At 43.3% G+C, this 21,196-nt stretch overlaps 2 protein-coding genes across 7 annotated transcripts in view; one reads left to right on the forward strand and one right to left on the reverse strand.

Annotated features, from left to right (window-relative positions):
- The window catches only part of LOC110491111 (voltage-dependent L-type calcium channel subunit alpha-1D-like), a 119,584-nt gene extending 118,697 nt beyond the window's left edge, over positions 1–887 (reverse strand). Inside the window, exon 1 of the mRNA XM_090203492.1 lies at positions 750–887. Coding sequence (XP_090059618.1) covers positions 750–783 — 34 coding nt within the window. The 5' untranslated portion in view covers positions 784–887. The remainder of the gene's footprint in view (positions 1–749) is intronic.
- Positions 535–20,565, forward strand: LOC110492332 (mRNA-decapping enzyme 1A). 6 transcript variants are annotated; one of them, XM_021566558.3, is made up of 9 exons: positions 535–886; positions 9,114–9,154; positions 9,433–9,560; positions 15,040–15,106; positions 15,295–15,424; positions 15,725–15,841; positions 15,994–16,566; positions 16,809–17,045; positions 17,341–20,565. In XM_021566558.3, the coding sequence occupies exons 3-9, from the start codon at positions 9,464–9,466 to the stop codon at positions 17,419–17,421; spliced, it is 1,302 nt and encodes a 433-aa protein (XP_021422233.3). In that variant the 5' UTR covers positions 535–886; positions 9,114–9,154; positions 9,433–9,463; the 3' UTR covers positions 17,422–20,565. The 6 variants fall into 6 exon arrangements, with proteins under 6 accessions (XP_021422233.3, XP_090059621.1, XP_090059620.1 ...); XM_090203495.1 differs by having other exon boundaries at positions 568–886; positions 15,000–15,106; XM_090203494.1 differs by lacking the exon at positions 535–886 and adding an exon at positions 4,715–4,930 and having other exon boundaries at positions 15,000–15,106.
- The last annotated feature ends 631 nt before the right edge of the window (positions 20,566–21,196 follow it).

Genomic DNA, 21,196 nt, shown 5'->3' on the forward strand with positions numbered 1-21,196 from the left:
ATCACATTTTGCTCGTGTTTAGGCTATAGCTTAATGCAACTCTATGACGCTCTAAAATGTCATTATTATTTCTCCCTCTCACATAATTCAATTCCCTGCGTGGATATGTCAGACATGAAGACCTGCATACACACCTTTCAAAGTTCACATGTAACAGGTTACATTTCACCATTCTGTCACTCTCGTTCTATCACTTGGTTTTCAAGAGTTGTCTTTCAAGAGGCTATATATAGCATTGTAAAACTTAAAAGTAATATAAACTCAATACTTTTCAGTCTAAAAAAACAAAAAAAAGTATTATTATACACAGCTGGCGCTTAAAATAATAGTCCCCCTCCAAATAGGCCTGGGGCGACATAAATCTGTCACATCTATTCCATTCTCAAATAACGTTAATATAGTAACGCACGCTCGCGGGGAGGACATCAGCTTTATGCACATACCCAGTAGCCCTATATGACTATAAACTAGCTCGTAGGTTATACGTACACTTTACTCATGCATTGTTGGCTGTTTTCTCTAACGGTGCCGGACGTCAGCATGAGGCAACATACATTGCGTAAACATTATCCACATGAGGGACACACTCTTTTCACGCCACTTCGATACGAAGTCATTTTCGCTAACCCTAAACCCTTTCCTAACCTTAACCTCCTAACCTGATACGCTAATTATCCTAACCTGCTACTAAAAAGTCACTTCGTTATCGAAGTGGCGTGAAAAGATTGTTTCACTTTCCCATGACTTACCCCGGTGTCTTCGAACCCCGACAGCGAACGCCATATCATCTCCCTCTTCTTTGAGGCCACTCGACGCCGTTTAGTGTCCACATTCTACAACGAATCAACAGGAAATGTATGTGTATTGAAAGTACGACAGTAAGAAAGTAAGTAGTAAGTAAATTGCCTTGCACGAGCCTTGGTTTGTGTGAGCCGGAATTGCTCATAGGAGCAAGAGCCTATCTCCCGTTTCAATGTATGTAGCGTGAGGCAGTTTGATGACAGGACGCTAGCCTTTCGCAGGGCCTTTGTTAGAATGTGTTGGAAGGTTACCGGTTATTGGATTAGCCTACATCTACCTGCAGCCGGATAACTGTTTCACAGCAGCTATAATCCCTCAATTATAATCCCTATGTTCCTCACTGAAGCAAATTATGTTGTTGGCCTAACTGACATTATAGACTACTTCAGCAAACTAATGAAATAGTTTCAATATCAATTTCATATGCTGGCCTAGCCTGTGGCCTATGGTTTTGGACGCCCATGTCACACTCATTTATCACAAATAACGGTATACCTATTTACAGATCAGGTAGGCCTATCTATTTTACTGAGAGTAGCCTAGGCCTTTGCCCAATCTCGCATTGAGGTGTTTAGTTTGTTTTTTTAAACTGTCTTCCCCTATGCTAAAATAAGCGTTAGATTTCACATGGTTGAGTGTTACATGTAGCTCCAAATTACAAAAGTGTCGCCACACGGATTATGGGTGTCGTTGAAATATATTGCAGCAATGCCACCATGTGGTGATTAGTAAATAATACAGTCTTCATAGGATTTGGTCCTGAGGAAAAATAACATTTATACCTTTAATTTTAAGAACAAATTCTTATTTGGAACAGTGGCAGTGACCGATTTTTACCTTGTCAGCTGGGGAATTCGGTCCAGCAACATTTTGGTTACTGGCCCAATGCTCTAAGCACTATGCTACCTGCCACCACTGTCCGAAATAAACACTTCGACCCTAACACTTTTCCTAGATCTGAAAGAAATGTATGGATTTGGTTGGTGTAGTCATTATTTTAATCTGACAGCAGGATAGGTGGTGTTTTTGAATCATTGTTTGTGAAAAATGATTGCAGTATGATGCATCAACACTCACTATCCGTCAATGTTTCTTTGTTTTGTTATTTTGGTTATTAATTGTATTATTTTGAATTATGTTTATTTAATTTGATCCCTTAGATCCTCGGGTGGGGTGGGATTGGGGAGGGGGGTGTAACTTCATTTTGTATGTATGTATGTTTTTTATTTTACCTTTATTTAACTAGGCAAGTCAGTTAAGAACAAATTCTTATTTTCAATGACAGCCTAGGAACAGTGGATTAACTGCCTGTTCAGGGGCAGAACGACAGAGTTGTACCTTGTCAGCTCGGGGATTTGAACTTGCAACCTTCCGGTTACTAGCCACTAGGCTACCCTGCTGACAATTATTATTTCTAATTAAAACCAGTGGTGTTAAAAGTACCTAATTTTTATACTTGAGTAAAAGTAAAGATATCTTATTAGAAAATGACTCAAGTAAAATTGAAAGTCACCCAGTAAAATACTACTACTAGTCTAAAAGTATGTGGTTTTAAATATACAGAAGTATCAAAAGTAAATGTAATTGCTAAAAGTGCAAATAGTCTGGGTAGCCATTTGATTAGATGTTCAGGAGTCTTATGTTTGGGGGGTAGAAGCTGTTTAGAAGCCTCTTGGACCTAGACTTGGCGCTCAGGTACCACTTGCCGTGCGGTAGCAGAGAGAACAGTCTATGACTGGCTGGAGTCTGACAATTTTTAGGGCCTTCCTCTGACACCGCCTGGTATAGAGGTCCTGGATGGCAGGAAGCTTGGCCCCAGTGATGTACTGGGCCGTACGCACTACCCTCTGTAGTGCCTTGTTGTCGGAGGCCGAGCAGTTTCCATACCTGGCAGTGATGTAACCCGTCAGGATGCTCTCGATGGTGCAGCTGTAGAACCTTTTGAGGATCTAAGGACCCATGCCAAATCCTTTCAGTCTCCTTTGTTGGTGATGTGGACGCCAAGGAACTTGAAGCTCTCAACTTGCTCCACAACAACCCTGTCGATGAGAATTGGGGCGTGCTCTGTCCTCCTCCACAATAATCTCCTTTGTCTTGATCACGTTGAGGGAGAGGTTGTTGTCCTGGCATCACATGGTCAGGTATCTGACCTCCCTGTAGGCTGTCTCATCGTTGTCGGTGATCAGGCCTACCACTGTTGTGTCATCTGCAAACTTAATGATGGTGCAGTCATGAGTGAACAGCGAGTACAGGAGGGGACTGAGAACGCACCCCTGAGGGGCCCCCGTATTGAGGATCAGTGTGGCGGATGTGTTGTTACCTACCCTTACCACCTGGGGGCGGCCCGTCAGGAAGTCCAGGATCCAGTTTCAGGGGGAGGTGTTTAGTCCCAGGGTCCTTAGCTTAGTGATGAGCTTTGAGGGAATTATGGTGTTGAACACTGAGCTGTAGACAATAACTAGTATTCACATGTAGGTGTTCCTTTTGTCTAGGTGTGAAAGGGGAGTGTGGAGTGCAATAGAGATTGCATCATCTTTGGATCTGTTGGGGCGGTATGAAAATTGGAGTGGGTCTAGGGTTTCTGGGATAATGGTGTTGATGTAAGCCATGACCAGCCTTTCAAAGCTACAGATGTGAGCTACATGGCTACAGATGTGAGTGCCATGGGGCTGTAGTCATTTAGGCAGGTTACCTTAGTGTTCTTGGGCACAGAGACTATGGTGGTCTGCTTGAAACATGTTGGTATTACAGACTCAGACCGGGACAGATTGAAAATGTCAGTGAAGACACTTGCCAGTTGGTCAGCACATGCTCAGATTACACATCCTGGCCTTGTGAAAGTTATTCACATCGGCTGCAGAGAGCGTGATTTATTATCCAGAGATTGTACGTTGGCCAATAGGACCAATGGCAAAGGCAGATTAGCCACTAGTTGTCGGATCCTCACAAGGTACCCTGATCTCCTTCCGCGATACCTCTTCCGTCTCTTTCTCTTGCATATGGGTGTCTGGAGTAAATTCCTCTCGTTCGAATCATTAAAGAAAAATTATTCATCCACTTCAAAGTGAGTAATTGCTGTTCTGATGTCCAGAAGCTTTTTTCGGTCACACGAGACAGTAGCAGCAACTTTATGTACAAAATAAGTTACAAACAATGCAACAAAAAAAAAATAGCACGGTTTGCATTCAAAATGTAACAAGTACTTTTGGGTGTCAGGGAAAATGTATGGAGTAAAAACTACATAATTTTCTTTAGGAATGTAGTGAAGTAAAAGTTGTCAAAAATATAAACAGTAAAGCAAAGATACCCCCAAAAAACTACTTTAGTAGTACTTTCAAGTATTTTTTGTACTTTACACCACTGATTAAAACACATTTGATCACAAAAATATATAAATTGTGTTTATAGAGCTAGGCTCAGCCTGAATATCCGCCAGATGGGGCTATATATTATTCATTACGTTGTTTGCCATGGGGCTGAGAGAATATATTTTGCAATTGTATAACACATTTTTCCATATGGTGGAGGCAAATGTTGGCAGTTTTTAATATAACTAATGATCAATGGACCCCACCCTGGTTGGTAATTCGACCATGCTTACTACAAGTTTAGATAGCTGGCTGCTAGACTCATTTTGCAATCCCCCAAAAAATTGAGCTGACATGGGCTGATGCACAACCAAATTTCGAAATTACACCTTGTGTATTCATTCTATTATTCCAACTCAACAGTAAATTGAGACCCCGACTGAAGGGGTGCCACGGGCTGCCAGTTTCCCATCCCTGGCCTACATGGATAGACAGGCCATAGCAAAATAGCAACCTCTAAAATTCATTGTAACCTTCTCGTGAACAAGCAATAGTTATTCACTCCAAATAATTATGAAACGAAAAGTGAGGCGGAACTATGAGGCATTCGGACCATGACTACCGACGTGCACCACCCGCGGACACTGGAAATGGAGTGTTCATAGAAATTGGTCCGTGTGGTAAGCATTGTATTCAAGATGGAGACCGCCAGTAAAATGAGCCTAGCAGCTCTACAACAACAAGATCCGTATATCAACAAACTTCTCGATGTTACCGGACAGGTAGCACTGTACACCTTTAATTCCAAAGCAAATGAATGGGTAAGCTCGCCAAAGGAGTCGCTGGTTTCTTCTGTTTATTGAAGGTAGTTAGCGCGATAGCAGCTCCGTAACGTTAACTAGAGCGCTAACTTTACCATATCTGATTTAGTTTATCATTAGCAATCTAGTAAAGTAGCTTACTAGTTAGCGAGCTATATCAAGCGTGTCCCTGTGGGATTGTGTAACAATCGTTTGCGAGTCATAAAATATACATTAGTATGCGAGTCTTTTGTTGTAACGTTAGTTGGGTTACTAACTTCGCTACTTAACTAGCTAACACTTAACTAGCTATACGGGCTAGTTCGTTACGTCGTAGCATGCCACTTCAGCTAGTCATGTTGTACTAGCAACACTGACCAATAATATAAACGCAACAGGTAAAGTGTTGGTTTCATGAGCTGAAATAAAAGATAACCGTAAAGTTCCATACGCTTATTCATCTCAATGTGTGCATAAATTTGTTTGCATCCCTGTTAGTGAGCATTTCTCTTTTGCCAAGATAATCCATCCACCTGACAGGGGTGAGATATCAACGAGCTGATTAAACAGCTTGATCATTACACATGGCGCTCCTACCAGAAGATAACTGACGTCATGATTTGACCTCATACTTTTCCGAGTTACCAGTTGTCTTGAAAGCACCATGTGATCATTGATCTCCTGAAGAAGCTATCCGTTTTCCTTGCTTTCTGTGCCCCCAAATGTTTGAATATACTGGTAAAGTTGTTAGCCAATGAGGTAATGTGACTGAACAAAGTGTAGACAAATGGTTAACAAAGAGTAGTTTTAGAACCGCCCCAGGTTTGCCCGTCATTGTAAATAATAATTTCTTATTAAAAATGTAAATAAAAAATGTATTTAACCTTTTTTTTTAACTAGGCAAGTCTAGTTTTAAAAAAAGTTTAAATACATAAAAATGAAAACATGTTTTATGAACATAAAATGCAGTTCTTCCGTTATAGGAAGAAAAAAAGTGCGCCGGTAATATGGTTCAGATCTGTGTAAAAATGGCTAGCTGGAGCTCGTCTGAGAGGTCGGCTGTGAATGCCCTCATCCGCTAGTACTAAGATCTGCTCGCTATAGTGTAACAAACGTTGGTGGCAACGATTTAAAAGGAGCTATTTCTATTTATCAATCTCGACTGGTAAATTAAGGCTCGCCTCCCATTCGGCTGCATAGGGTTGCACCCTTAGCCTGCCTACTGTTAACTATCAGCACGTCACCCACCACTTGACCACTTTGCAATGTGAGTTTGAGGCAGTAGAATAGTTTGAAACCTGAACGTTTTACTTTACTTCAAATAATGAGGCATGTCTTACCTTGCTTCAAATTAACCTTGTGAAAACCCAACCACAGAAACTTGGAGGCAATTATTTTATAAAGACTTCCTCATGCAATTAACCAGCATTTATCTCCTGTTCTATTGGTTTTCATATCAACTTACTCTCGTTGTCCAGAATCCAAAGGCACAATTCTAGTCATATTAGCAACCCAACATAGTTGTTGCTATTAGATTCCCCCTCTTTCTGAGTTTCTAACAGAGTGTTCATCTCTGTCACATATGGAACTGCTTGTATTAGGTGTGCTGTTTAGAACAGTGTTTTCCACAAATTGCATTTTGGCAAATGTTTGAAAATTGTTTTATTAGCTGCTTTGTTACAGGAGTTGCATGTTCAATAATAGGCTATAGCCTTTTGACTGTACGATGATAGGACTGCTATTGTTGCATGTTTCCATGAAGGACTTAATGAAAAAGGTCTGGTCCATGTATGCATGCAGAGTATCAGAGATACTGGCTGCACTTGACATCTGCGTATCTGCAGGCTGATGCTCCATCCTAGGAGTGGTCAAAGAATCAACTGCTGCCTTGGACAGTCGGGGATCCCCATTGGGAGGACAGGGCGACCCCGCCACCAGAACGGGCCCCATGGCAGCGGCTGGCTGTGACTCCACGATTGGAGTGGGGGTCTCCTTAACAATGGCTAGTCAAAGCTCTTGCTGAGGGAGGTGCAGACCTTGGTGTGCTGGTTTGTGCTCTCTGGAGTTGTCTTCATCTGATGGGGAGCTGGGCCTCTCAGGAGTTGTCTTTATCTGATGGGGAGCTGAGCCTCTCTGGAGTTGTCTTCATCTGATGGGGAGCTGGGCCTCTCTGTAGAGCAGAAGCAGACCTGGCGCTCCTGTGCCTATTGCCGGGAGGGCCTAGAGTACGCCCTCCTGATCTCTTCCCTTTCATAGAGCAGCTCCTCGTAGTCCCTCTGCAGCTCCCAACTGGAGAGGGTGTGGTCATTCCATGGCCACTGAGGAAGCCTGGAGCAGGGCTTGAAATATCTTGGATGAGAGAGGGGTGTAAGGCCTCGCAGCTCATTCTCGGGTGTGTGGCGGCTTTGTGTGGAGTTGTGGGCTGAGGTGGGGTACCTCAACATCTCAGCTATAGCAGGCCAGAATCCGGGAGATATGAAGGACCATGTAAAAATGTATATTCGGAACTCGTCTGAGTTGTCAGCTTTGAATGCCCTCACCCGCTAGTACCGAATGCTGATTCACTAAGATCTGCCCACTATAGTGTTGTCCTATCAGAACTTCATGTTGAGGCCCATTACTATACACTTTGTCACCACCTTGTCAGCTCAGGGATTTGATCTAGCAACCTTTCGGTTACTGGCCCAACGCTCTAACCACTAGACTGCCTGTCGCCAATCATTAAGATTCAGTTAGAGTACAATAAATAAATATACATGCAATACAACAATAAACAGATAAGAAAACGGTCATAATATAAACATATCAATGAATACAATAGTATAGCATCTACATGAAGAATATACAGCCAGAGAAGGAGAACTCTAACTTCTTACTTGGTTGGGGTACATTTAAATAAACAGTAGAGATAACATTAGCCGAGCACTAGCAAACAATACTAACTTCTTACTTGCAAACGTATCTACACAGTTACGCTGCACAATAAGGTAACCATAACTCACTACTATTGCACCCCCTATTAGCACAATAACTTTCCCAACACTCAATTGCCAATGGACGAACAGCACTTCAGTAGAAAGGCAGCATGTGAATTCTGTCAGCATCAAACAGGTCTTCTTTCTAAAGACGGCAAAACACGCTTTAACATAAGGTGTGCAGGGTTGGAGCGTCTCTGAGTGCCCTGATTGGTTGGAATGAATGAGCGATTGATAGGTCTGAAAGCCAGTCCAATTGAAAGGAACAGAGTTTTTTTACAACCTGGTTGGGCTACAATCAAGCCGTTTTCGCAGTAGTAATGGTGCAACCATGACACTATGGAATCTGCACTCGCTTTTTTCTCTAGGGCACTCTGAAACAACGGTACAGCAAAGCCTTATCAACATGACAACAATTATTATCTCAGAGGTTGTTATCCTAGTTGCACAGTGCCCCCAAAATCAAACTCCTGGGTGCACAGCAACATCTTTTAGAGCCCTGGGTACCACTAGTACTAACGCTGTAAACTAGCCAGCTAGACATCAGGGCCATGTTCAGAAGGCCACAACAGGTGTGCAAAGTTTGATTCCACGGAAACTGTGCTGTTCTGAACAACCAGTTTGTGTGGTCTCAAATACAAACGGTCACAACCCAAGAGCAGGGGCGTGTTCCTCTGCCCAGGCGTTGCTGACGCCTGCCGGATCTTACAACGCCTGGATAGGTATTTAACGCATCAGCTAACCACATATGTTATAGCAATCTGTCAGTCAATGACGTGGCACGCAACCATTGGTTGATGCATGTAACGTCTGAGCAGGGGAACACGACCAATGATAGTGCCCAAAAGCCTGTTTTAGCATGGGCAGCGCCAATGAGGACTTTCACCTTTTTGAAGTAATCAACTGGGTGGGACATCTTATTGGTTAAGGAAGGATCACATAATTCCATCCAGGTCATCTGGAGGGATCAGCCAAATCAATATACTCCTGAGCAAACATTCCGTAATTGCATGTGGCAGTAAATCGGCAACCTTTTCTTTATACCTGTTCAAACATCACCTTCCTGGTGGCAGTTTGCACCCTTTCAGCTCATAGAATGTTTAATGAACTGAAAGCACCCAGACCAAATATCAACTAACTTTTGCATGTTGTGATTATTCTTGTTTTACCTGATCGATTCGTGTTCAGCAAGTTCAAGTTGTAATTTTTCTGCATTATTTCCATTTCAGGAAAAGACCGAAATTGAAGGCACCTTATTTGTTTATGCCAGGTAATTTATTTTTATGGTGACCTTTTTTGAAGGGGACACTGTTGCAACGATACTTAGCTAGCTAACTAGAGCCTAACCCCCTTCTTAACCTGTGGTGGTTGTCTCACCACCTGTCCTCATGTCTACGCTTCCCTAATTTAGATCTTCCTCTTTCACCTCCACCCTCCCTGTTTCTCTTTTCAACGTCACCACTCTTTGCTTTTATTTGTTTATTTTTTGTGACAAACACATTTAGCCTAATAGTCTTTCTCCATTGCTCTCCAATAACCTGTCCACAGGTGTGCATCCCCTCATCATGGCTTCACCATCATGAATCGCCTGAGCACAGAGAATCTGGTGGAGCCCATCAACAAAGACCTTGAGTTTCAGCTCCAAGACCCCTTCCTGCTGTACAAGAATGCTAACTGTGAGTAAGCTATACCATAATAGTCCACTAGTCAGACTGAGATTTCCACCCCATTGGCTGCTTTGCAATAACTTAAAGATGGAGCTTTTTTTTAGTTTCTTGTTACTGTTCATACCATGCAGCCTGCACTAGTGATGCGCAGGTTGACTCATAATCCGCAGTCCACGTGGTTATATAGTGTGGCTGGAGGGCGAGTGGGCGGGTGGGTGACAGGCGGGTTGAATAAAGAGAAACAATACCTTAAATCCGTACATTTATAATTATTGTGCGATTTATATAGGCTTATTTATTGTAATTTTTTTTAGGCTATCTGGTATTACTGTAAAATCCTAAACTTTAGGGTTTAACTGTACATGTGCCAAATAGCCTGCAGAGCCAATCGCCAAATAATGCTTTTGGAAAGGGCAGAAAAAATGTACGCAAAAAGGATATTGTCGAACTTGATTTCATGGGATAAAATCTGCGAATGGAGAGTTGAAAATAAAGACAAGGGAGGGCCAGAAAAGTCATGTTTGGGAAAGATTTGGTGAAGTAGTAAAAGAGGATGTTAGCAGGCTATGTTATGTGTGATGATTGTGAGGCGCAATACAAATACGACAGTGACAAGACGGGACTTCAAATAGGCCTATGGCATGTCAAAGGAACTGTAGCCTACTGTTTAGATGAGTTAAAGAGAAACTGAAGTCTGGACATTGACTAACCAGAATAACCTACTGTTTTTTGGCAGTCCTCTGTTAATACTAGTCCCGTGCGAATCGACATCCCTGTGTTTTGAGAGAAATGTCTGAGTTTCACAGGTGTTGCTCGCAGCTTGAGCAATAAGAAAAAATAACTGGTTCGATAAATTGAACGAAGTTCTGCACATAGTTTACAGTGCATTCGGAAAGTATTCAGACCCCTTGACTTTTTCCACACTTTGTTACAATACAGACTTATTCTACAATTGATTAAATTGTCCCCTCCCTCTCATTAATCTACACACAATACCCCATAATGACAAAGCTAAACCAGGATTTTAGAATTTTGGCACACCTGTATTTGGGAATTGTCTCCCATTATTCTCTGCAGATCCTCTCAAGCTCTGTCAGGTTGGTTGGGTAGCGTTAATGCACAGCTATTTTCAGATCTCGCCAGAGATGTTCGATCGGATTCAAGTCTGTGCTCTGGCTGGGCCACTCAAGGACATTCCAGAGACTTGTCTCAATGCCAGTCCAGTGTTGTCTTGGCTGTGTGCTTAGGGTTGTTTTCCTGTTGGAAGGTGAACCTTCGCCCCAGTCTGAGGACCTGAGTGCTCTGGAGCAGGTTTTCATCAAGGATCTCTCTGTACTTTTCTCTGTTCATATTTCCCTCGATCCTGACTAGTCTCCCAGTCCCTGCCGCTGAAAAACATCCCCAAAGCATGTTGCTGCCACCACCATGCTTTTTCCGTGGGGATGATTCCAGGTTTCCTCTAGACGTGACACTTGACATTCAGGCCAAAGATTTCAGTCTTGCTTTCATCAGACCAGAGAATCTTGTTTCTCATGGTCTGAGAGTCTTTAGGTGCCTTTTGGCAAACTTGTGCCTTTTACTGAGGAGTGGCTTCCCTCTGGCCACTCTACCATAAAGGTCTGATTGGTGGAGTGCTGCGGAGATTGTTGTCCTTCTGGAAGGTTCTCCCATCTCCACTGAGGAACTCTGGAGTTCTGTCAGAGTGACCATCGGGTTCTTGGTCACCTCCCGGACCAAGGCCCTTCTCCCTCGATTGCTTAGTTTGGCTATTTACTACATTGTAGAGTAATAGTGAAGACATCAAAACTATGAAATAACACATATGGAATCATGAAGTAACCCAAAAAGTGTTAAACAAAACAAAATATTTGTATTATTTGATATTCTTCAAATAGCCATCCTTTGCCTTAATGACAGCTTTGCATACCTTTGGCATTTTCTCAACCAGCTTCATGAGGTGGACACCTGGAATGCATTTCAATGAACAGGTGTGCCTTCTTTAAAGTTATGATGAAACTGGCTCTCATGAGGACCGCCACAGGAAAGGAAGACCCAGAGTTACCTCGGCTGCAGAGGATAAGTTTATTAGAGTTACCAGCCTCAGAAATTGCAGCCCAAATAAATGCTTCACAGAGTTCAAGTAACAGACACATCTCAACATCAACTGTTCAGAGGAGACTGTGTGAATCAGGCCTTCAGGGTCGAAATGCCGGCAAGAAACCACTACTAAAGGACACCAATAATAAGAAGAGACATGCTTGGGCCAAGAAACATGAGCAATGGACAATAGACCGGTGGAAATTTGACCTTTGGTCTGGAGTCCAAATTGGACATTTTTGGTTCCAACCGCTGTCTTTGTGAGACGCGTTGCGGGTGAACGGATGATCTCCACATGTGTATTTCCAACTGTAAATCATGGAGGAGGAGGTGTTATGGTGTGGGGGTGCTTTGCTGGTGACACTGTGATTGATTTAGAATTCAAGGCATTCCGCAGCGATACCCCATCCCATCTAGTTTGGGCTTAGTGGGACTATCATTTGTTTTTCAATAGGACAATGACCCAACACACCTCCAGGCTGTGTAAGGGCTATTTTACCAAAGAGAGTGATGGAGTACTGCATCAGATGACCTGGCCTCCTCACCCGACCTCAACCAAATTGAGATGATTTGGGATGAGTCAGACCGCAAGTGAAGGAAAAGCAGCCAGTGCTCAGCATATGTGGGAACTCCTTCAAGACTGTTGGAATATAATTCCAGGTGAAGCTGATTGAGAGAATGCTAAGAGTGTCCAAAGCTGAATGCTAAGAGTGTCCAAAGCTGTCAAGGCAAAGGGTGGCTACTTTGAAAAATTTAAAATTTAAAATTTAAAATCAAATTTAAAATATATTTTGATATGTTTAACCCTATTTGGGGTACTACATGATTCCATATGTGTTATTTCATAGTTTTGAGGACTTCACTATTATTCTACAATGTAGAAAATAGTAAAAATAAAGAAAAACCTTTGAATGCGTAGGTGTTCTAAAACTTTTGACCAGGTAGTGTATGTGATAAAGTGAACATCTGAGGCCTGTACCCAACCCTAGCCCAATTTTTGGACAGGTGGTCATGGATTTTTTTGTTGTTGCCCGATTTAGATATATTTCGTCTTATAATTTCTGACATTTTGGTAATCCATTTGTTAGTCAACTTGTCTATAATTAGATACATGTAGCTTCTCTTTTGTCATTATATGTTACCCAAGAAGACTAAATAAACCCGTACTCAAACAAATAATGTAATAGAGCGATAGAACAAATGATTCAATACAGTTGACGGACTGGGGAAAAAATACAACAAAGCAACAACAACAAACAAAACAATTTGCTCAAAATGTCCAAAAGAAAGCTGTGAAAACGACCAAACGTGTTTCTGATAAGATTTCAGTTCGGCTACAATACATATTTGATGTGGTTGAAACACTATAAGATTTTATGATGAAGACAGCACCTCTACAGATGGTATAGCTGATCATTGCATTCTCTCAAGATATAATAAAATAATTATATAATAAATAAATCCTATTTCTCCACTCCTGTTCCCAAATCCACATTTAGCCTACATTTAGTAAATAAATTGACTGCAAGAAATGCTATGTTATTCCAGATGCGCAATATTCAGAGATTCTGTTTTTGTGGAACTGCCCATAACTATATTTCCATTAAAAGAGCTGCGGGTGTACATCTTATGTATTACTAGGCTAAATTTAGCATTGAATGTGCTATCTATGTAACTTTCCCCCAGATAAATAAGGAAGGTTGTCAACGTTTTCTAAACACATTTTTGGAATTAAGTTGCAAAGCACAGCTTGCACACAAGCATTAAAGATCTGTCAGGCCTCCCGAGGGGCACATCTCCTCTGATAGGTCTCCTTGTCCCATCACGCTCTATCGACTCCTGTGGAGGGCCGGGCGCATGCACGCTGACATGGTCGCCAGTTGTACGGTGTTTCCTCCAAAACATTTGTGCGGCTGCCATCCGGGTTAAGTGAGCAGTGTGTCAAGAAGTAGTGCAGCTTGGCAGGGTCGTGTTTCAACCGCCGCCTCTGCTGAGTCCGTACGGGAGTTGCAGCGATGGGAAAAGACTGTAACCACCAATTGGCTATCACGAAATTGGGAATAAAGGGGGTAAAAAGAACCCTCCCCCACAAAAACTTATAAAAATCTGTCAAGCTGTGTGGAATTCAAAAGAGTACTTGAAAGCTTCCAGACCCTTTGACCATTGGGTTATGTATTTTACTGCAATCCCACCATACTATCTACTATTTAAATTTGTCTGTTTAGTCCTATGGAAAAGAACACTACCCTGTCTGTGCAGCAGACACACACACACATTAAACGCATGCAGACATACAGGAAAATAACACATGCCCCCTATAACATAATTCCACCACTTCAATCCCCTTCCAGGCTGACCCCTGCAAAGATATACATGCATACAAATTTACCAGACAGACATTGACACACACTACCCCTCCAGTCAGACTTGCCTCTGAATGCACTCAGCAGACAACATCCCAGGGTTCTCTGGAAGATGGCCTTCCCCTTGTGCCGGAAGTCATTCTGAGACTGATGGTGCGCAGTGAGCAGGAACATCTCCTCTGTTAGGTCTCCTCCGCCCATGGCCTCATGCTAACACGGTTCTACCCAGCATAGGAGCTCAGTCTGAGGGAAAATATGTCTCTCAGGCCCAAGGGCCTCTATGGCCTGGAGCTGCCTGGAAACCACCTCATGGATGGGATGGATACAGCACGTCGGCTCTCCGTGGTAGTTCTGTAGGCGTCTGATCCAGTCATCCAGAGGAGCAGCGTTATCTGGAACCTTGTGACTCCTCCTCAGTCCTCTAGTGCCTGCAGGCCCCGGGGGGGGAATGCAAGACTATCCTGGAAAGTGGCGTTCTTGGCTGTCTTTGAGACTCGTGAAGGGATGATGACTTATTCTGTTTACCATGATTCCAAGGTTTGTGTCCTGCCTTCCCTTAGTGGAGGGTTGTATCAGTGCTTCAGCAGGTTAGAGCATGTGAATGTGGCCTGTTTAGAGAGAGATACCTGTTTATACGTCCCAGGGATCCCCAGGTAGAGCACAAACACTACTGTTGCTAGGTTACCAGCCTCTGAGGGAAACACTCCTGTCACACACTGTTTCTTCAGAAAGTCCTGTCTGGCTCAGTTGGTAGAGCATTGCAACACCAGGGTGGTGGGTTCAATTCCCACAGCGGACCAGTTCGGAAAAAAAGTATGAAAATGTCTGCATTTACGACTGACTATAAGTCGCTCTGGATAAGAGTGTCTGCTAAATGATAACATAATAAATAAAAAACAGTTGCTGAACTCTTTCTTCAACTAAAATATCCCTCTTCCTAAGGGATGCGGCTCCAGTGATCCCTTCTATCTCCCATTATCTCTTCTAGTCAGTCATATTTCCCTCTCGTCTTGGTGTCCCTCCTACAGTGGGCATATACAGCATCTGGTTTTACGATAAGAAGGACTGCCAGCGCATCGCTCAGCTCATGGTGAAGTGAGTATGTCCCGGTGAAACACACAACCACTAACCCAGATAAGAAAACCATTATCACCCACACCACTGGGGGAGCCATTTATCACTTTACAGACATGAGATTGTGTTGTGTATTTGTGTTTTCCCACTGATTTGCTAGTGTGTTTATCTTCACTATGTGTTTCTTTTGGTGTGTCTCTGTCCTCCAGGATTGTGAAGCAGGAAGCCTTGCAGGGCCACCGGGGCTCCCCAGAGAGGGCTGACGTCCCTGGGAGGACCAATGGCTGCTCCATTGACATCCTGGAGCTCCTCAGCAAGGCCAAGGATGAGTTCCACAGGGTGAGAGACGGGAGCAGTCTTCACATCGCCCAGGAAATCTGGCCACACACGGACACATGACCACAGTCCAGAAAAAAACACACACACACACATAAGGGACGAGTGTTTCTCTTACTCAGTTAACCTCTGTCTTAGTTACTCTCTATTAATGTCACTCTCTTTCCTTAGATCTTAGTTCTGCTGCACAGTGTTTTTACTTTGTTATAATTGCTGAGATTGCACACACCCCTCCCAGTTTCCATTCGTCTGAACACACTAGTAGGAATGTCAAAGTAATAAATATGTCTGTGTGTTAACTAGACTCAGGCGGGGGAAACAGAGATGTCCGTTACTGCTGAGCAGAGGGTGAACACCGAGACGCTGAAAACAGCCGGTGACACTACAGAGCACGCTCACAGCGCCTCACAGCCAGAACAGGTACGTACCACTCTAGTTGAAATGACTGCACTATCTGATAACATGCTGCCTGTAACAAGTGTTCTCTCACATGACTGAAATGACTGTTACATGTCATTGAATGTTTACTGTATAAGTATGTTTCATATTGACTGTGGTAACTGTATTTGCAGAGCTCCCACTCTGGCCAGAGGCAGATCACTGTGGAGGAGCTGTTTGGCAGTTCTCTACCGAAGGAGGCCAGCCTGCTGCCAGCCATGCCCACCCAGAGTTCCACAGACCCTGCTGCCTCGGCCCCCGTCAGCTTCCTCCAGGCCCAGAGCTATGCTCCGCCCATCCCTTTCCAGCCCTTACTGACACCCCGCCTCACAGCAGACCCAGGGGGAAACAACCGGCACCTCACCCCTGGTCTGATCTCCCTGATGGAGGCCAGAGGGAGCCCTGGCCCAGGCTACGCCCTCTACCCTGTGTTCTCCGGTGGACCTTCAGGGGACCCCCAACCCCAGCACTCTGTGTCCCCACTGTTGGTGACGCCATCTGGGGTTGAGGCTTGCGGTCCTCCACCTGGCCCTCTGTCGGCCTACCTGGGGAAGGAACCGGCCTACCTGAAACCCAGCCCCTCTGATCTCCACAAACCCGCCCTCACACCTAGCGTCTTGCCCAGCCCGCTGGCCACACCCCAGAGCTTCAGAGAGCCAATCACCAAGCCCGCTGCCCTCGGCAGCATGCCCACAGGCCGTGTGCAGGTAACCAGCTGTTCTTTTTTTTGTTGGGGGGGGGGTGTGTACTTAGTGTAATCTGTCTGAAGGACTCCCTTCTTTCTCAGCTGCAGAGTAAAGAAATGTATATGTTCGCTCAATCTCAGAAACTGTCAAAAACCCAGCCAGTTAGTATGATTTTGTTATCACAATATAGATGGCTTTGATAGTTAAAATGAAATCTTACTATGTCATCTTCCATCCCTCTCTCTTTCTCTCAACCATCCAAGGCTGTCCCTATGAAGGCGGGTCTTGTGGTACCGGGGGCGGGCACTTCACTTACGGGGGCAAAGCACTCCATTCTGCTCTCACCAAGCGCCTTTCAGCATTCTGTTGCCAAGACAACGGACCTGCAGAGGAAAGCTGCCCCTCCCTCGCCTCCGCCCGCAGCCACAGGGGTGGTGGAGCTCCCCCAACCCTCCTACAACAGGATCCAGTTACAAGACACACTCATCCACCTCATCAAGGTAGCGAGAGAGCTGAAGCCTTTTCACCCCAGACTCTAGCCTTGTGTTTGAAGTCTTCGTCAAGTTCAGGGTTTTATACTGCAGACTTCAACTTGCTGTTGTTGGCATTTATAAAATGCTCATGAACTGGTTATGAAGTCCTTCTGTATCTGCCCTTCAAATTAAATGTTAACCAAACGTATTACTTAAGAGATCTGCAATGAACTGAAGAAGTTGTGTGAAGTCTGGAAACTTGTTTGCTACTGTTATGCAAGATTACTGGAAGATAACTCCTCTCTCTCCTGTGTCTGTGCAGAATGACCCAGTGTTTCTCAGTGCCATCCACGAGGCCTACCTCCACAGTCTCTCCAAGGACCTGAGCCACGTCAAACTATAGCCCCATTCCAAACCTGAGGCTGGGCCTGGACACGCCTGGACAGGGGCACCAGCCAACCTAGCCTACAGGTACTGGACCACTGGGGGCTACTGCTGGTCATGTGCAGAGGCACAAACTGGCTCTGTACCTCTGGAGCAGCTATGTGACTGCAGGAGGAGGACGGGACTCGAATGTAGGAGGCTCATATCATTGTTCTCCTACCCTGTGTGGAGGAGAAGGTGAATGGGGACATGTTACAGTCACAGTAGTGTCAAATCAAGTACGCACTCTAGTAAGACATATTGTTGATGAGAAATAAACCCCGGTGGAAGGAGGATGATAATAAGGGTAAACCGTAAACCCTCATATGTCTTGGGAAAGAGCCTCCGGCCCTCTATGGTGAGGTCAGTGCTTAGGGACTTGCTGTGCAAGCCAAACTTCATTCAACTCCAGGTCCACTTCCTTGTTCTTCCTCAGTACAGCTGGGATTCTACACACTCTCTCGTACCCCCTCTCTCTCTTTCTCAATCTCTCGTGTCCTTCTTTCTGTCATTCCCTCACCCCATTCATGACCACCAGCCTCTGTCGCTATGCCTGTTAAGGGATGTGTGCAATAGATTGCAATGCCTTTTGGGAGATTCTAGTTTTTTTTTTTATATAACCAGGCTTAAGTGTGTTTTTTCCCAAGGGTTTAGACAGAGATTTGTTGTATTCATTTAGGCCCTATTACGTGGGGTGAGGCAGTAAAAGCTACTGCAAGACTGTACCTGAGCTAACTGCAATCATCAAAAGGATAATCTTGTTTAATAAGGTTGATGTCCGCGCCCCCGTGGAAATCCAATTGGCATAATGAATTTTTTTTTAAACATAAAAATCAGTCAGTTTAAGCTAGAGAGCCACTGCATCGGCCTATATCACGCTTCCACATCTGGTGAATGGTGACAGAGCTAGAGCGGTGTTTGTCAGATCATGAACATCCCGAAAATCGGTCTTCTCACAAAATGGTCTGCAGTGTCTGAACAGTGACCCCTCTATGGAAGGATGGATACTCTCACCAACACCATAGTGTTCTCCGTTTCGCCCTACACCCGCCACACGTCAGGAGACTTGTCTGAAGTCGGTACAGACGATCTGCCGCCACCTGTCTGTAGTATCCCAACCGTTTGGGCTACACACTAGTATGACTCCTCTGTGGAAAGGTGAGACTGTCACGAACATGTACAGTACCAGTCAAAAATTGACACACCTACTCATTCAAGGGTTTTTCTTTATTTTGACTATTTTCTACATTGTAGAATAATAGTGAAGACATCAAAACTATGAAATAACACACATGGAATCATGTAGTAACCAAAAGTGTTAAACAAATCAAAATATATTTTATATTTGCGTTTCTTCAAAGTAGCCACCCTTTGCCTTGATGACAGCTTTGCACATTCTTGCCATTCTCTCAACCAGCTTCACCTGGTCATATTAGTGTGAATGGAAGTATATATGGAGACTGTTTAACCAAATATATGGGGTTAAATAAGATATTTCTTATATCTCTCAGATACAAACAAACTTCCTTTTGATATTTTTGGGGCCTATCTGTTCCGTGTCGTGAATCTGTTATTCAATGTGTTTGTATAGGCTAATAGCAGTAAGACCCCCAAAAATGTTCAGCAAATAATTTGGGTATTTTTTTTTATATTTCAAGGGGTCTTAAAATTCTAAATAAAATAGCTAAATTATTATTGGTATGACCTTCTTAAAACAATTCCATATAACTTCTAGATCCCCCCTCCCCCAGCTTAGCGACCTGTATATTAGACACAGTATATTCCCTCACTTTCTCTGTTCTCCACTCTGCAACCAACAGCTGAAAGGGACTAGTATGTATGTATGTATATCTTTGATCTTGTAGGTCAGTCAGTTTTGAATGTTTTTATCTGACCATGTGCCACACTGCCAATCTACACTGAGTGTACATAACATTAAGGACAGCTTCCTAATATGGAGTTACACCCCCCCAGCCCTCCCTTTTGCCCTCAGAACAGCATCAATTAGTTGGGGCATGGAAAGCATTCCACAGGGATGCTAGCCCATGTTGACTCCAGTACTTCCTACAGTTGTGTCAAGTTGGCTGGATCCCCTTTGGGTGGTGGACCATTCTGGATACAGATGGGAAATTGTTGTGTGTGAAAAACACAGCAGCGTTGCAGTTCTTGACACAAACTGGTGTGACTGGCACCTACTACCATACCTGGCTCAAAGGCACTTAAATATTTTGTCTTGCCCATTCAGGTAAAGTGTATGGAGTAAAAAGTACATTATTATCTTTAGGAATTTAGTAAAGTAAAAGTAGAAATTGTCAAAAATATATATGGTAAGGTACAGATACCAAAAAAAGGACTTTAAAGTATTTTTACTTAAGTACTTTACACCACTGATGGAAGAGCAGGTGTCAATATTTTGTGCACTCAGTGCATGTTCACATGATTTGATCACGCACAGTATGTATTTCAGTTTGGCTGCACTCAATCACACATTTCATTTCGATTGACAGACTTAAAGAATGGTGGTGTTTAGCTATAGACAACGGAGGAAATTGAGAACCTCATCTAAACAAATAACTGATCAACACATTGTTGTCAAAGGAATTTTAGTTTTTCACCTCGTCTCTTGATTTCTTTCAGCCAGAAAGTATATGTAAGTTTCTTCGTAGTGTAAGAAGAGAACCTCCTACTTCATGTACATTGATTTCACGTAACACCCCAGTCAGTAAAAAGCAGTTCATGAGTAGTTTGTGACTCAATTTGGTTCCTCAATAATATATTTTTCTTCTTCTATAACACCGTTTTATTGGCTCAATGATGCATGTTGTTTGATAGGTGTGTTTTCAGACAGGATATCAAAGTTTACTCCCCTGTGTACATATTATTTAGTCACAGACTCAATACTGGAGGAGAGAATAGATGAGGCCCAGAGAGAAAAATAAATCAAAAATGTCTAAGATTATTTTACACTGTGTTAAAGTATGCCTCTTATTTGTCAGTGTTAGTTTAATGAGTTAACTTGTCTAATGAACCATGTCATTTTTTACGTTTTTTTTCTGTCACTCTGTGCTTTTGTTTATTATAAATATTTTGTGATATTAAAGATTAAGTGAAGTTTTCTCTCAAATGATTTCAATTTCTTGCTGAAATGAGTTACTTTTCTTAAATGATTTTCTGTTTTGGCCATTGCAGTCATTACACCCAGCAATGTCAAACTGAAAGGCAAACGCTATTACACCAGGGGTGCATTTCAGTATTCCAAGGTGGTTTCTTCTCCTCGTTCCCTCTCCATCCGCTGTAATCTAACCAGTTTTTCATGTCAGTGAGAATGAAGGAAAGGAAATGAGAAGAAACCACCTTGGACTATTGAGATGCACCCCTGGTGTCATAGCATTTGGAGAGGTGGAGACAAGGAGAGGTGGCCATTTTGGATGATTGAGATGCAGTTCAAGGCATATCTTGAAAAAGCCAATAGAGGGCAGCAAGGTTACTTTATTTTGTTTTTCTTCAGAAAATTACATTCCTACCTCAATGTCTGTCCCAGTCGCCCAGATGCCAGTGTTCTTTACCACACTATTCCCAGTACGCCCCATTCTTCCAGCCTTTGTTTTATTATACTGTATAGTAGTGGCCACATTTTCAATCAGCACATGGTGCCACTTTTGTTCACAGGTTCTTCCCCATTTCGCATAGCAAAAAGACTGAAGAGAGTGAGCATGGACATCCGGGGTGCCAGTTGGCAGATTTTGGTTATGAAT

Source organism: Oncorhynchus mykiss, chromosome 16 (assembly GCF_057628025.1).
Source record: "Oncorhynchus mykiss isolate SJ-2025 chromosome 16, ASM5762802v1, whole genome shotgun sequence".
NCBI classification, from domain to species: Eukaryota; Metazoa; Chordata; class Actinopteri; order Salmoniformes; family Salmonidae; genus Oncorhynchus; species Oncorhynchus mykiss.